Source organism: Carassius carassius, chromosome 17 (genome assembly GCF_963082965.1).
Source record: "Carassius carassius chromosome 17, fCarCar2.1, whole genome shotgun sequence".
Taxonomy (NCBI): domain Eukaryota; kingdom Metazoa; phylum Chordata; class Actinopteri; order Cypriniformes; family Cyprinidae; genus Carassius; species Carassius carassius.
Window position 1 is genome coordinate 8481487 of NC_081771.1, and position 16523 is coordinate 8498009.

A 16523-nucleotide genomic window follows, 5' to 3' on the forward strand; every position below is an offset into this window, starting at 1 on the left:
CATGGAGCAGCTGCCTGAAAGAACAAAGTCACGACATTTCCCTGGAGTATTCCCCTTCTGTCACTCTCTTCCTCGGATTCTCTCTCGCAGACTTCCTCTAACGCTGTGCGTGTTTATAGGAACTAGCTCATCACGGCTCCTAAAAAATGTAATGTATAAATAATATTTTTGATGACACGGTGAGCATGCTGAACAAGTAAATATGTTCTCAAGCTGTAGCTTGCAAAATGTACACAAAAATATCTTGGGTATAGGATTTACCTTGAAAAAATGTTCACACAACTAATTACAGAGAAACGACAAGTAACACATGAATTAAATTACATTGAATTAAACGTTTCATGTAGAACTCATTTCAATAATCTTTGTTTTCTTGAGTACAAATATTGGTGAAATTTTATTAGTTACTAAGATTATTTCTTGCTAAGTTGCTCTTTTTCCATGTTTGTAATTTGTCATATATATATATATATATATATATATATATATATATATATATATATATATATATATATATATACCGTAATTCCTCAAATAAAAGCCGGGGCCTTTATTTACCTGAACTGCAAATGGTAACAGGCTTTTATTTGAAGCAGGCTTTTATTTGAGGCAGGCCTTTATTTCGAAATCCATCTGTTTGATTAGTAACAGTTTTAAATATCCCGTTTTAAATTAAAAGCGATCGTGTTCCAGTGGACAGAGATCATAACATTAGCACAGAATCAGTTCAGAATCAATCACCAAAAGAATCAGTTCGGTTCAGACGCGCTATGTGTCAGTCTGCTTCACGCTGAATCACGCATGTGCAGTATCATCAGCTCCTCTGTTCTCAAATCGGACACGTCCGACAGAAACGCTTCTCGGTTCAGTCAGTGTACTGGTGATCCGAAAACCGATGCAACCGGTTCTTGACTCGAGAACGAGAAACCTCTGCGGCAGTGGGTGTGTACGTTCGTTATCTGGCTCTGCTGCACAAATTTTCCACCGGCCTTTATTTAAGACCGGCCTTTATTTGTCCGTGTTGACCACGCCCCCGGCCACTATGAGAGGCCCGGCGTTTATTTGACTACCGGTTTTTATTTGAGGAATTGCGGTATTTTTCTCTCTCCCAACACCAGTGGATTACAACCAGGTTGATTTTGCATGTTAGCTCTCATACTTCATTTGTAATTTGTTCTGAAATTTTGGTTAAGCTTTACTGGATGTTGTTTAATTCTTAATGGACTTAATTTACCTTTGATTGATTTTTAACCTGCCTATTCACTCTTAAGAAAACGTTAGTAGACCAGGGTAGAAAACCCAATTAGTTGAAGGCCCCCTTGCATTTGTAATCAGTTTGGCTTTCCAGTTGTCTCTCTCTCTCTCTCTCTCTCTCTCTCTCATGAAGTCACCTTTATCTTTCCATTTCACCTCTCATTGTTTATTTTATGCAAAGGACTTGGACTTGAAAACCAAAAGATCCATAGGTTTATCCAGCCTTTATAGATGGTTTTGTGGCTTGTTGTGTGAAACTCTTACATTACTGTGCGGTGCGGTGGAGTCCTGCTGAGTTTCATCTGTCACCACTGCTGCAAATGTTGGTTCGCCTGGCACTCCACGTGACTAGATAGTCATGCTCTGCCCGTCCCCTGCATCTCTGTGTCCAGCCCCACAATCACAACACTCTCTGACAGCAAACAGGAAGAGACTCAACAGTGATGTCTTAATACAGGCCACTACTTTGAAGGTCTTGCTAATAGAATGTGGCTGAAGCAGGGACGCCTTCCAAAGCACTTGATCAGCCTTTAAACCATAATATGATTAGACAGTAGGTTTTATAGTTTGAGGAGAATAGAGTTCCAGTCATTAATGTCAAGGCCAGCTCGTCCACATCCAGCTATCCAGAATTCAACATATTTCTTTTTTGGATCTAACAAATACGCTACTCTAGAAATGTATAATAACAATTATTTTTGCCAATTCCCGCAGACCCCTCTTGTTTGAAACTCCTGTACAGAATGACTTGTGGTAGTAAAAATGAAACCAGCTATTCATATTCACAAGGGCATTGACTTACAGCTCCATCTTGTGCATCTCACTTGTTACCTTGGTTTTTGTGGTTTAATGGCAGTTGGTTAGTGGGAGGAAAAAATGGGTGTCCTTTTGGACTTTCTGTGCCTTTGCATTTATTTTTATATTTTATACTAATGCTGCTACTTTCATTCATGCTTCTTTTTCCAGGTTGTATACATGTTTTAGTCCATTATTATTTATGGTTACTTGTCATGCAGGCACACATCTGTTCCAGACACCCACACCTTTCAAGTGAAAAGTGATGTTTAACAGCAAACACGAAGAGGTTTATTACAACTGATTTCAAAACTATTTTTAGCGCTGTTGTGACAATGACGGCCCTGAGTGAACCCGGGACAACTTCACCATCTCTGTGTTTTCTTTTTTGTCATTCTCAAGTTTAACATGTACTGAAGTGATTTTGTTTTGGAAGGATTTGATGAGAGCTCTTTTAAAGATGAAAGCTGTTTCACGTGTGCTCTACTGTGCTGCACACTTTAGACAGCTTGATCTATGAAGCAGTAATTGGCCTGGACGGAGCTGAATCATAGCAGGAATACAGGGATCTATCAGGAGACATTGACTTTCTTTGCACAAATCTCACCTGTCAATGGGGAATAAATAACCTTTTATCTGTATGGCTGTACATTGAAGTCTTGGACAGGTATCAAATCCTCATGACCTCTGATGCAAGCATGTTTCAGCATGTATAGACATTTCTAAATGATATACCATTACACTTAATGAATAGAGTTGGGCCAGTGCTTAGTGGATAACTGTTGACACGTTGGAGATGTAGTGCTCATATGGATTTTGCAGACTCTGGCCTAAACGTTTCTTAATGCCATTTCTACTTTCTTTACACTAAATATGAAAATATAACCGGGATCTGTACTGCCTTTCTCCAAGATGTAAGGCTGGCCCTATTTGGTTGTTTATAGTATGGATACTTGATAAATTGGTAACATATTGTTTATTATCCAATATTGGAGATAGGATTGTATTGCATAAATACAGTAGCTTCTGAAACTGGATATAGGTTATCATTGCCTTTGGCTAATACTCAAATTAAGTTAATCTTTAAAGGAATAGTTCACCCAAAAATGAACATTTTGTCATTATTTACTCACTCTCATGCTGTTCCAAATCTGTATAATTTTCTTTCTTATTTTGAACACAAAAGAAGATATTTAAAAGAATTTTGAAGACCCCAACCATTGACTTCCACAGTAGGGAAAGGAGATCCTCGACTGGTTATTTACAAGCATTCTTCAAAATCTCTTCTTTCATGTTCAACATAAGAAAGAAAATTATAAGAAGTTTATAAAGACATGATGGTGAGAAAATGATGAAAACATTTTCATTTTTGGGTGAACTATCCTTTTAATAACAATGTTTAATGTGACATTTAATGTGACTTTAACAAATCTCAGAATAAGTATTCATTTTTTATACTAGACATTATAATGTTGTGATGCCTAAATTTACTGTAAACAATGCATTTAAACAATGAATTTTGGTTATTTTTATGTATATTTTATTAATAGATTGAAAAATGCCAAAAATTAATGCTCATTTAAAATGTTGTCCCTAACTTGAAAATAATTATCAGTTAATCTGTTTCAGCCAGATGTTTAATAGCATCGCATATAAAACATGCAAAGGATGCAACCCCAGCTGGCTGACTAGTTAAACCATTTAGACACCAGCTTGACCTTGTTTGGGAGAGCAGCTAAACCTTCTTAAAAATCCTGCAAATCACCTATTGGCTGATTTAAGCAGGCTGCAGCCATACTTGCTTAATTCTAACTTGAAGAAGATGCTGTTGTAACTGAACTTCACTGTTGACAGTATATCAACAGTACTGTTGTTCTGTAGAATTCGCTTTTGAGAGCTCTTATGATTGCTTGCTCGTATAAACAGGACACTTTCCATCATGCTGAGGAGGTGATGTTTCCCTTTCATTATCTCCTGATTGCACCCCATCTAGCTCAGGGTAAGTGGAGTCATGCAGACTTGTTGTGTTGGGTAACACTCGCCCCGCAGCCACCACCGAGGGTGTGGTTTCACACACAAAGCAGCTAGGAAAATAGAGCTTTGTCGGTGCGTAATTAAAACTGCTCATGCCGGAAGCACACTTTCAATTATAACGGGCCTGGTTAATTTAGTGGCTAGTTATTTATTTATTTTTGCAATGGATAGAAAAAAAGATATTCAACATAATAAAGGAGCTCTAAGAGATGGATGATCCTGGAACCAGGTGTTATTTATATTGATGTCAGTTTCTCAGCTGTTTTTCTGCTATGCGTTCAAAATTATACAGGTGCTTTATGATGGCAGACATATGTCTGTGCAATATGTAAACATTTCAGGGTTATTCATGTGAGTTTATTTTATATTATACTCTATGATACCGATTAAAGAATTGTAGTGTAATTAGTGGCATTTGCTTATTATCACAACACATATTTAGGGGCCAGAATATCATATAAACTTGCCTTTCAATATTTTTGTGAAAACTGACACTTTTTAAAAAAAATTGTTAATGCATAGAAAATTGAAAAGAACAGCATCTATTTGAAATCAAAATATTTTGCACCATTATAAATGTATTAATATATCAACAATTGCAGTCACTGAATACATTTTTGCTTAATTAAAAAATGTAAAAATCTGTAAAAAAAAAAAAAAAAAAAACAACAACAACAAAAAAACACATTTGAATAGTATGTTTATTGTGAAGAGTTTTGCTGGGCATAATTCACAAAAAAAATATCCACCAATCTGTATGTAAATGTATGCTCACCTTTTAAAGATTAAAATTAGCTGCAAAATGTAGTTGTTAAATTGAATAATGGTTATTACCAAATTTTAAAAGCTCTATAAAGTTATATTGATTATTTAAGGGCAATTTTTGTAAGTGAAATGTAACAGACATCACTAGTTTCATTCCCCTTTTTTTCTTTTTTTTTTTGTATTTGACAGTACAATTTACAAGTTATGATCATATGAGCGTATATGTCAGTCGCAAATAATATTGAGGTCTTTGTTAATAAACTGTTAAAGTGCAATATTACTTGTTTTTCCCATGACATCTACAGCGCTAACAAAAGCAGTCAAAATTATCACAAAGCTTCCTGCTCAAAGCGCCACTGGCTCTTTCATACCTACTGTAGTGTGCTTGTTGGCTGTGTACACTTTGTTTTATTAATTATTATTTTACATTTCATAGGGGTTAATTAGATTCATTATTAGATTAAGTGTGAAAGTTGTTTAAAATTCTTGTGTTTTTTACACTGGACTATTAAGTTCTTGTTGTCTGTCTGAAAGTGTAGTTTAGAGCCGCGATGGAGAGCACAAGCTGTTACACTAATGAGGTGTCTGGAAGCTAGTTATTACTGCAGTGCTACTTGACGCAGTTGATGAACAGCAATCAGATGGTGCTACTGAAAGCTTTGAAAAGACCATAGTGACTTTAGAAATGTCTATAACCTAAATATATAATACAACAATGTTAAGTCTTGACGGTAAAGGAACTAAAGTGTTTACAGACAGATTTGTGCAGTTTGCTTATTCTTCTTTCTCGCTTTGGTGCCGTCATTGTTTTCATGGGTGAGACAGTGTGGATTGGATTGTCTTTGTTTTTCCTTTCGCACTCATTATCACCCCTGGTTCAAGGAGATGCGCTCTCATTTGCATGTGTGCCCCTAAGGGCTGGAGTCTTTATGTATCAGGTCATTCATACTGCTTAGAGCAGGACTCTTTTACTGAGGATTAGAATACAACCAATCAATTAGCAATGAGAGAGAAATATGAAACTGCTAAACACCTTCAGCTTTTCTTTACAATTCAGTCCTTTCACTGTCTTCTTGGGATGGAGTCTTATACTTGGCCTGAAAATCAAATTACGAAATTGTTTGGCAAAACGCCTACATTAAAGATTTTTTTTAAATATTATATATAATATTTAGTTTTTGTCCAAAGCAGCAGTATCATGCAAGTACTATATTTGAAATTGATAAATGATAAATGAAATTATTATTCAGTCTAATGTTTTCCAGATCTTTAACATTTTTCCACTTGAAAGGTTTGTCTCTCTGTGTGACGGTTTTATAATGAATGTTTAAAATCTTATGAAGTTATTCTGTTAATGAATAGCATATGTCTGTTAGATTCACCTGTGCACATTTGTACATGTGTTTGTTTCCGCCTGTACTTGTCATTTCTATGGGCCTTAAACAGTATTACTGTATCAAAATAAAACTGTCAGCATGAAGAGGCAGTACAATTATGGAAGCACAGTTCTATCCTGGGGGCTCGGTAGAACATAACATCTTCCATATATATAAATAAATAAATGCACACACACACACACACACACACACACACACACACACATATATATATATATATATTTATATATATCAAATCATTCACAGTGCAAAAGAATATTGCAGCCCTGTCTGTTATTTCTAGCATCTGCATTTTTATTACCATACATTGCAATGGGGAAACCTCAACAATGTTTTATGACATGTCATATCAAATATTCATATATTGTTACTTCATGCATTTTAAATCTGTTCTTATTTGAATGTAATCTGAAACGATAAGCTTCTAGTTGTTGGTTTTATGTGAGCTTTACGATATACAGTATACTACTATCTAAAAATATATTCATGGCTTACTGTGCAGAAATGAATAAATAAAGCTGTAATACTTTGGTTTGATAAGTGACTGTGGTTTATTTACTCCTAAATAATTTGGACCTGTTGTTTAAACATGCTAAAGCTGTTCTTTCTAAATAATCCTCCTGAATGTCTTAACTTTAGTTCACGATTTTACTCTCAATGATTTTATGTGCACAACAGCCTGATCTGCTTGCGGTTTTGCATTGGACTTTCAGATCATTACAGTGGCATTTGCTCTTATCCTTAATGAGTCTGCTTCATTAAAAGCAGAATAATTGGCGTAAAGTCCAGCTGCAAAGTTGTCATGAGGCTGGTATGTTTGATCAGTAAAGGTCTGACCTAAGTTTGATTGTAATGAGGTGGGACATCACTGAAGGTCTTTTGCAGAGGACAGCGTTCCCTTCATAGCAATAATGAATATAATTTATTAGTACTGAATGTATTAAAGAGCAAATAACTTGGTGTCACTACTCATGGTTTGTTGTTTATATAGCTATTATGTTGCCAAAAATTATTATAATGGCTGAATCTTGTTGGCCAACAGTTTAATGGATGAGGTGAAATGCATGAGAAATTTACAGTTGAGTATATGATCAGTTGATAAAATGCAAGAGCTTTTCTTTTTTCAAATGGACTTTCAAAAGGATTTTTAAAAGGAATAGTATAGCTGACTATTCTTTTATTTACTTCTCCTGTCATTAAAATCTGTATGATATTCCTTCTTGCTTGAAATATAAAAGGAGAAATAGATTTATTTAAAGGAAAATGTTCTTGACACAGTGTTCCTCGGTGGATTCAGGACTGCAGCATGTCTGCATGAATTGTGACATTGTGAGTATGCAACGTTAATGATTTTTCTGTCTTTTTTTTTTTCTTTTAGGAAAGGAGTCTGAATGCGTACCCATTACTGGAGATATGCAAAGGAGATCTGATCCATTACATGTGTCCTCTGGAGAATCAGGTGGACTTCTGTGTGCCTGAACTGCCTGAGAAGAAAACATCTGATGACACTGAGGAGACAGTGGAGCATAAAGATGCTGATGTTACAGAGTTGGCAGCGGGTATGTTACTATACTCATCTGTCCAGTATAAGGATGAGAATTCTACTTCTTAATAAATAATCTGTATTAATTTGCTTTAAACATCACTAAATGAAAACATTTAATGTTTAAATTCAAAAATATAATAATTGTTATTGCTAATATTATTACCTTCATCATCATCATCAAAAATAATCAGTATGAATTTTCTTGAAAAAGAATATTCAAATAAAATGAAAACATTTCTTTTAATATTAAATATAGACCAGTATTATTTTTTTATTATCAGTATGCAATTACAACATTATATTAATTAATTGTACAAAGCAAAGCATATGTGTTACATATATCACAATGTGAAAAAATGCAAGCTTCATGAAAATCAATCCATAACAATTCTCAATAAGAGCTGTCTCTTGATTCTCATCCCTTGTCCAGTAATATCACAGTAATATATCCAGTAATATCTTGTAGTAATATCAGTAATATCTATGTAGTTACAGACAAGTGGCTTAAGTTATTGTCAGGTTAAATGTCCAGTTTTTTAGCCACTTCTGCTTAGGATCCCAAACTATTACCCTCATTTCAGATGTTATAAATCTGTCAGAACCTGCCAGCAACATTAAAAGAGCGTGTGAGTGCTTGCCTGAATGTGTTCATGAGCACTCATTCATCATGTGCATTTATTCCAGAGCAATTACACAGTAGTCACACCTTATCTGCCATATTATGTCTCTGTTGTGAGCCGACAAGCTCTGTGAAACCGAGAGAAATGAAAGAGCACTGCTCCGTCACAGCGGCAGTTGTGTCAATTCACTCTGTGGTCAGTAAAACAAATGGCTGTAAAGATTGATGCTAAAGTCTGAGGGCTGTTTTCTGCTCTGCCCAGCTAAACAGAGTCATTACTCCAGCGGGACAACAGCTAAACTCAGTGTGTGTGTGTGTGTGTGTGTGTGTGTTTGCGTGTGAGCCTGCAGCTCTCTTAATTAAAGGCCGTTCAATCACATTTGCTCAGCTGGATCTGACAAGTGCAGGTTGTGAATGCATGGCAGTTCATCTCGCTTTTACTCTCTCTCTCTTTCTCCATTCATTCCTGTTCCTGTCTTAGGTGCTTTAACATGAACCAAAGAACTTTAGATTTACGCACTGAGGACTGAGCTTGGATTTCAGTTCGGGTATTTCAGGCTTATTGGACACATTCAGTGAGTTAAGTGTGAAAGTGTAGTGACTTTTATTCATTCCAAATCCATAGCAGTAGATAAACGTGCAGCACTTCACATGTTCACTTAACGTTTACTTATATTAATGTCCTTTTATTAATTTTTTGGTTTTGTTACAGTGTTAGTGATGGGCTCTTTCTCTTTTACTGTACCTATCATTACGTAGTCCTGTCCCCATTCAAAATCCCTTTCGTCTGAAACATTTTACTGAACAGAAATCCTGAAGCTCGGCTAACAATCCCACTGGACCCAATTTAGAAACTAATTCAGGCAAATGCGATTTAAGAGGATTTCCATGGAAAGATATGCTTCAACTTTGTTGAGATTTCAAACCATTTGGGGAGCCTGGAAGTAGATTCTACTAGAAGTTCATCCCCACATATCAAATATTTGACGTGTTAGTGCCAAAACTGTTTTTTTGAACAATTGATTTATGAAGAGAGATTGTTATATGTATTATACTGTATATAGCATGTATTATAATATTTTTCTTTGCCATTTAGATTTTTCTATCTACTAACACCTGCTGTAGACAGTGTGTTCAATGAAAAGATTGTGACTTGTTCAATATCACCATGCTATTTATTACCATGCTCATATTATACTAGTTAATGGCCATTGTGTCTCATTTTCCATATTGTCAGTCTCCTGTGGTCTGACACTCTGAGACTCAGGCAGGCCAGGATCTGTCTAGAACTGAACCCGATAATGACGATAAGGTGAGTTATTAGGGCCAGGAAAGTGATTAGGAAAAGTGGATAGTGCTGGTGAATTAGGGACCCGCTGAGCATCACGTTCTGCTCACAAATGACCATTCTCAGATGTGACAATGATCTTTTAGAGAGTGTCATTCAAGCTGTGAACAGAGCTAATTCCAGTGTCACGGCGCTCAAGAGCACCAAGGGTACACTGTGCACAATGTGAAGGACAAGTACAGGCAAATTCACCAGGACCGGAAAGCCCAGTCTAATCTTAGCGGTGCCCTTTTGGGTTGTTAAAAGGTTTCTCACATACTCTGGGTGAGAGGGTATAATTAGCTGTGGTGACTTGGACTTGGGAAGGAACATGCTGTCTTACGAGTAGGTTTTAAATGAACTGTTTGTGTAACAATTTCTGTTTTAGTCCAAAGTCTGGGGAAAATAGATTTTTTTTTTTTTACTTTTTATTCGGCAAGGATGCATTAAATTGACTAAGTGACAGTAAAGACATTTATAATGTTACAAATAAATTCTGTTTCAAATAAATGCCAGTCAATGGACTTCCTATTCATCAAGGAATCCTGGAAAAATGTGTATCATTGATTCCAAATAAATCAATCCACAATGATGATAAGTACCTTTATTAATAGATGGGTACCAATAATATTTGAGCACAAAATCAGCATATTATAATGATTTCTGAAGGATCATGTGAAATTTGATGCTTAAAATTTCAGCTTTGCCATCACAAGAATTAATGACGTTTTAAAATATATATAAAAATAAATAAATAAAAACAGTTATTTAAAATGTTAATAATATTTCACAATATTATTCTTTTACCATATTTTTGATAGAATAAAACATAAAAAAACTAAAATTGAAATTTGAAATTGAAAAAAAATATTATTAAAAACATATTGCTGTCTGTGTTTGTATATTTATATAAATATATAAATACATATTAATATATATAAACAATTTTGAAAGAAGTCTACATAAAATATTATTTGTTCCAGCATATAGATCCATATTTTGTGGTCATGGTTTGCATAGCTGAGTAGGTCTTCCATTGACCAAGAGTATATTACTGTTACAAAAAAAAACATTCATTCAGGCTTCTTGGGGAGGATTCATTTAAAATGAATGACATTTAAGCATATTTATGAGATGGGCAAATATAAGGTGTGTTGTGGCACCTAATGGGGTTTGAAGAGGTCTTCCTCTCACTGCTCCTCTTTTCTGCCGGTGTGGAGCTTCACAATGAGCAGAGAGTTGGTGCTTAATTGAGATGCCATATCTAATATGTTGAGATGAGCTAGATGAGAGAGGGATCATTTCTTTCCATCTAAAATAATAATGGCAGGGAGGGATGAGAGGTCAAATTCACTGCTGTCCTAAAAGAAATTAGGCCAGATGCTAAGTTTTATTCTAGTTTAAATAGCTGGTATTAGACTCACAGTGTAGATTCTTTCTCCCTTTCTTTCTTCCTTACTTCCTCCTCCCCTCCCTCTTTCATCCATATCCGTCCGTCACTTTATTTGTTCATTTGAAGCATTTTAAAATTGTTTCATCAAATGATTGCTGCTTTGACCCTCTTAAATGACACTTTACGAAGAGATCATTGGCTCCTGACCAAATTTTCAAAAGAATTGTGGTGTGTGATTAGGCTTATGTTCAATTATGCCAATAAAATAATCAGTTTATTGATTATATTTATTCAATGCTTTACTTGTCTGCCACAATAATGTATTGCGTTCTTAGTTTTTTTTTTTTGGTAACAATTGATAAATACAATAAATTTAGCATTTTTTGTAATTAATAGATTTTTTTAATTTTATCTATGTACAGCCATAATAATATAACTAGTACTTAATGTTAACAACTGCTTTGGGTCTTTGTGACTTTAGCATGTTTGTGTGGTGACCACTAAATTCAATTGATGAAGCTTCTATTCCTCGTTTAGGAATTCCTTTTTCCCCCAACAGAGTCACAGCAGTTTACTGATGCCTCACCTTTAATTCTGAGTTAAATATTTGAAATCCCTTTGGAGGCATTTTTAATTTGGCTCAAACACAGCCTTTGGGGGTTGTTTTAGCTTATATTTAGCATTTTGGCAATTATAGCTCTCACCTGGTGTGTGTCATGATAACAGCACAGCTTCTTGCAATTATACTGCTGTTAGTAAATGACTGTAACCCTCTGATGCTGAAATGCCATTAAAGGATCCCCGAAGGCTATTAGCGCTAACAGCAGGACTTTAATTTTATAATTTAAGTTTTAAACTTTTATTAGCTTATTTTTAAAAATCATTTAAACTTAAAAATTCCAAGAGTGGATTTTTACAGCAATGTCATGTAGGAACCGTTTTTGGTTCCCCTAAGAACCTTTAATAATTCCTAAAAGAACCATTTTTTCTTAGTATGAAGAACATTTTTATAATCTTAAGCTTAGAGCATTTTATAACTATAAAGAGCATTTTGAGCAATCAAACGTTTTTATGGATTTTAAAGGAATACTTGACCCAACAATGACATTTTCTGTAAATGTACTCATCCTCAGGTTATCTGGGATGTGGATGTGTTTGATTATTCATGGGAGCAGATTTGGAGAGAATTAGCATTACATTAGTTGCTCACCAATGGATCCTCTCCAGTGAATGGGTGCCGTCAGAATGAGAGTCCAAACAGTTGATGGAAACATCATCATAATCCATATCAGCCCATCAGTTAATGTCTTGTAAAGGACAAAGCTGTGTGTTTATAAGAAACAAATTCATTATTAAGAAGTTTTTGACTTTTAACTGTTTTTTCCAGCTAAAACAGGATTCATTTATCCATAATATTGCTTTCTCCAGTGAAAAACTCACCTCATCGGAATCGAGAGAGAAATATGCACAGATCCTGAACCATTTAAAAGCAAAAAACAAAACAGTCTAAAATGGCTCCAAACAAACGTGATTTTGATGTCTGAAGACAACAGGGCGATAGACTTTTCCACTATTATTAATTGTAGACTCATGTTTTGTCCAGAAGGGACGGCTTGAAGTTAAAATGATGGATTTGTTTCTTGCAAGCATGGAGCTTTTCACTTTCACAAGACATTAACTGATGGACTGAAGTTGTGTGAATTTCTTGTTGATTACTGTGATGTATGTTCAGCTGTTTGAACTGACGGCACCCATTCACTGCAGAGGATCCATTGGTGAGCAAGTGATGTAATGCTACATTTTTCTAAATCTGTTCCAATGGAGAAACAAACTCATCTACATCCATGTTGACCTGAGGGTTAATAAATTCGAACCAAATTTCTCAGTCTGTTTACTCAGAATTATTCCTAATAATAATAATGAAGGATCTCTTTGTGAGTAGAATTAGAACAATTTTGGCACAATATGAACACTTCCTTTTTTTATCAAGAAACGTGGCCTACAGGGATTCTGTGTTAATCTTAAATGGTTAACCTGTTAATATACTTTATGTTCCAGGTGAACCGGAGAAAAAGTTGAGACCAGTGATCCAGGAAGTGGTTGAAGAGAGCAGAGATGTGATGGAGGCCTCAGCCCCGTTACTGGAGAGCTGTCAGCCAAGCCTGGGTGAGGAAGAGGGTCAAAGTGAGGATGGAGACCAAGGGAGCAAGGGGTCCAGTGAGTCTGTAGGCAGTGGCTCTTCCTTTGAAGAGGTGGACATGGAAATGGAAGAGGAGGAGGAGAAGAGAAATGAAGGAGAGGAAGAAGACCATAATGGACAGCAGAAGCCTATGATGGAGGGAGAAACAATCAGAAACAGGGAGGAGTGAAGGATAAAGCAGATTAGAGGGAATGTGGGTGAATGATGAGCGCATATGTGAGTGTGGGTGCATGTGTGAGAGGGAGAACGTTTGTCTGCGTCTTTGAAATCATCAAAGGCTTTTTTTTCTTCCTATGTCTTTGAAATTAACATTTCTAAATATCCAAAAAGTTACTTCTTTGTTATCAGCAATCAAGCAGTTATCACTTTTAGAACCTTTATTAAAGACTTAATGAAATGCACATTATTCTTTGGCTTCGTATTTATTTCTGAGGAAATGATTTATTTATGTGGCTTTCTCTATTGTCTGTCTTCCCACGGTAATCATCAACTACATTCAGGCAGCAAGTAAATCAGGCAGATTCAGAAAATGAGATAACACTATTAACGCAACTAAATGAAGCTTAATCAGACATTTATTATTATGTATTATCATGTTCTACAGATGATGTATTCAGTAACGTTTGCTTCAAAACATGAATAATTCATTCCAAATGCTGTCTGTTGCTGTAGAATTGAACTGAAAAAGAGAGAATAAAAAGTGCATGTTGTTAATGATCGGAGTATGTTAATTTGACTATTTGTGCACTCTGCATGTAATGGATTTATTGTTTGTTTTTTTTAAAAAAAGAAAAAGTCAATATAAACAATACACAGGACATTTTCAAGTAAATCAGGCTATATTTTCTCTTTCTTTACCATGTATTTTCTATTTTTCTGTCTTTTTTCACAAGCTAATTAGTAGAGAAACAGGGTTTTCAGCGTAAGGACTGTTGCTTGTTTTGGATTATATTTTTCTTACTGTGTCAGAATGTTTGAATATCAGTTGTATCATATGCCATTTTATCTTTTGATACTGACAGTTGCTCTCTGATGTTCAGCAGGTCATTTGATCAGTCTTTTACATTGTGATTCTGCAAGAATATATAAAGTATGTGTAAGGCAAATTGGGAAGTGTTTGTGGTTTGTTTGTTCACTTTACCAGCTACTTCAACCTTCTTACTAAACAAAGACATTCATTCAAAATCCATTCAAAAGTTTGTGGTCTGTAAGATTTTTTTTAATGATTTTAAAAGAAGTATCTTAGGTTCACCAGTGCTGCATTTATTTGATTAAAAAGTAAAGTTAAAAAGTTAACATTTAACATATTTAACATATTTTAACATATTTAACATTTAAATGAACTGTTTCTATTTTAATATATTTTTTCAAAAGTGTAATTTATTCCTGTGATGTTAAAGCTGAATTTTCACCATCATTACTCCAGTCTTCAGTGCCACATTATACTTCAGAAATCATTCTATGTTGATCTAGAAAAAAATAAAATCTTTTAATTATCAATTTTGTAAACAGCTGTGCTACTTAATGATTGAAAAAAAGAAAAGACAAAAAAACTTTTGTTATATTATAAATTATAATTTATTTATTTTTCTTTCTTTACAAAAAAAATCATACTGACCCTAAACTTTTGAATGGTTGTCTATATATTTATTGTGCAAAGTTCTATTATTTATTGTATTATTATTGTTCCTAATTCCCTAGCTGTTTTCTGCTGTAATTTACTAACCTTATAGTTCTGAGTCTTAACTGATAAGAATAGTGTCTTCTTATCTATTTTATGTCTCAGGAATCCCCTTTTGTGTAAATGTCCTCCTCTGCATGCAGTTACTCTGAAGATTTGTTTAGATGATGTTTTTGCCATTGACAATACAGATCAATACAAGTGCTTTATCCTAAAGCTCCGGCAGGTTCTCTATCTGCTGAACACTTTGTCACAGGATTTTTGTGAGTTTAGTAAAGCACAGAAAAAGAGGAACTTTTGAGTTATGCTCTTTTTGACTGATTTTCATTGGTGAAGCAAACAGAATATCAATAAGTGGCCTCGATCTATATATTCTATTTTTGTATGTAATGTATGTTTCATTTATTGCCTTCTTATTGCATAAACATAATATCACACTTGCAATAGTGTTGCTGTAATGAACAACAACCCGAGGCTGAATCTTATTTTGTACTTCTAGTCACTGCCACAGTAGCACTATTACCTGTATGACATTGTTTAATTAGAGTTTGGCTATGTTTTAAATTCAAAAGAGCACTGTCGTTTCCATGTAAGGCAGGATGTTAGGTAGAATGACAGCTTCAGTCACTATTCACTTTCATTGCATGAAAAAAAGACGTCATGAAAGTGAATGGTGACTGAGGCTGTCAGTCCCTAACATTTCTGCCCGACATCCCCTTTCTTGTTCTACAGAAGAAAGAAATTGATAGATGTTCGGAACAACATGATGGTGAGTAAATAACTATATTTTCATTTTTGGGTCAACTATCCTTAGCTCTTAAAATGGTCTGACTTTGCTCACTGCACAATATGTTCTTTTACATATCAATGTACTGTTTACTAATTCTGTCACTTACAATGGAACGTGTTTAGTATCCTTCCAGGAATATCTATGCTTATCTGTGTAATTAATCTTTCTTAAATTTTCAAGACGTTGATGACGATCTACAACTAAACAGATTTCGCAGGCAAACTCTCTCACAAGTTATTGGCTAAAACATTGATATTTCAAGATGGGATGTGACTTTCTCAATGTGTAGAGGGTCAACACACAGTCAATGTTCGGTCTGAGAAAATCCTCAAGGGAGCTCGTGCCCTCGCGCGCGCTTTCCTCTCGTGTCATGTTGAAACTTGTCTATCGACCAGAAATGGGACACTGATCTCATGATGTGGTTCTGACAAGCCAACCTTAATACGTCGTCGTCGCAGACTGGTGCTTGGCCAGTTAAGACAAAACAGACACGACCTGTCGTCTTTGGCGTATTTACATATTCTGTGTCTCTCGGAGCAGTTAGAAAAGACTAAGTCAAGTTGTTGTCAGCATAGTTTTTTCAATAGTTCACCATATGCGGTCAGTGATCTTACGTTGTAAATGTTTCTGGGCCAGTGGTCGGTGAATTGGAAACGCATCTAGCACAAATGCCCACTTTCGAGTTGTTTTTCATTTGAAGAAATCCAGTCGATATTTTGAGC

The 16523-nt window shown here is 35.1% G+C and overlaps 1 protein-coding gene across 1 annotated transcript in view; it reads left to right on the forward strand.

Annotated features, from left to right (window-relative positions):
- The window catches only part of tex264a (testis expressed 264, ER-phagy receptor a), a 62467-nt gene extending 48031 nt beyond the window's left edge, over positions 1–14436 (forward strand). Inside the window, exons 3-4 of the mRNA XM_059570681.1 lie at positions 7624–7797; positions 13188–14436. Coding sequence (XP_059426664.1) covers positions 7624–7797; positions 13188–13499 — 486 coding nt within the window. The 3' untranslated portion in view covers positions 13500–14436. The remainder of the gene's footprint in view (positions 1–7623; positions 7798–13187) is intronic.
- The last annotated feature ends 2087 nt before the right edge of the window (positions 14437–16523 follow it).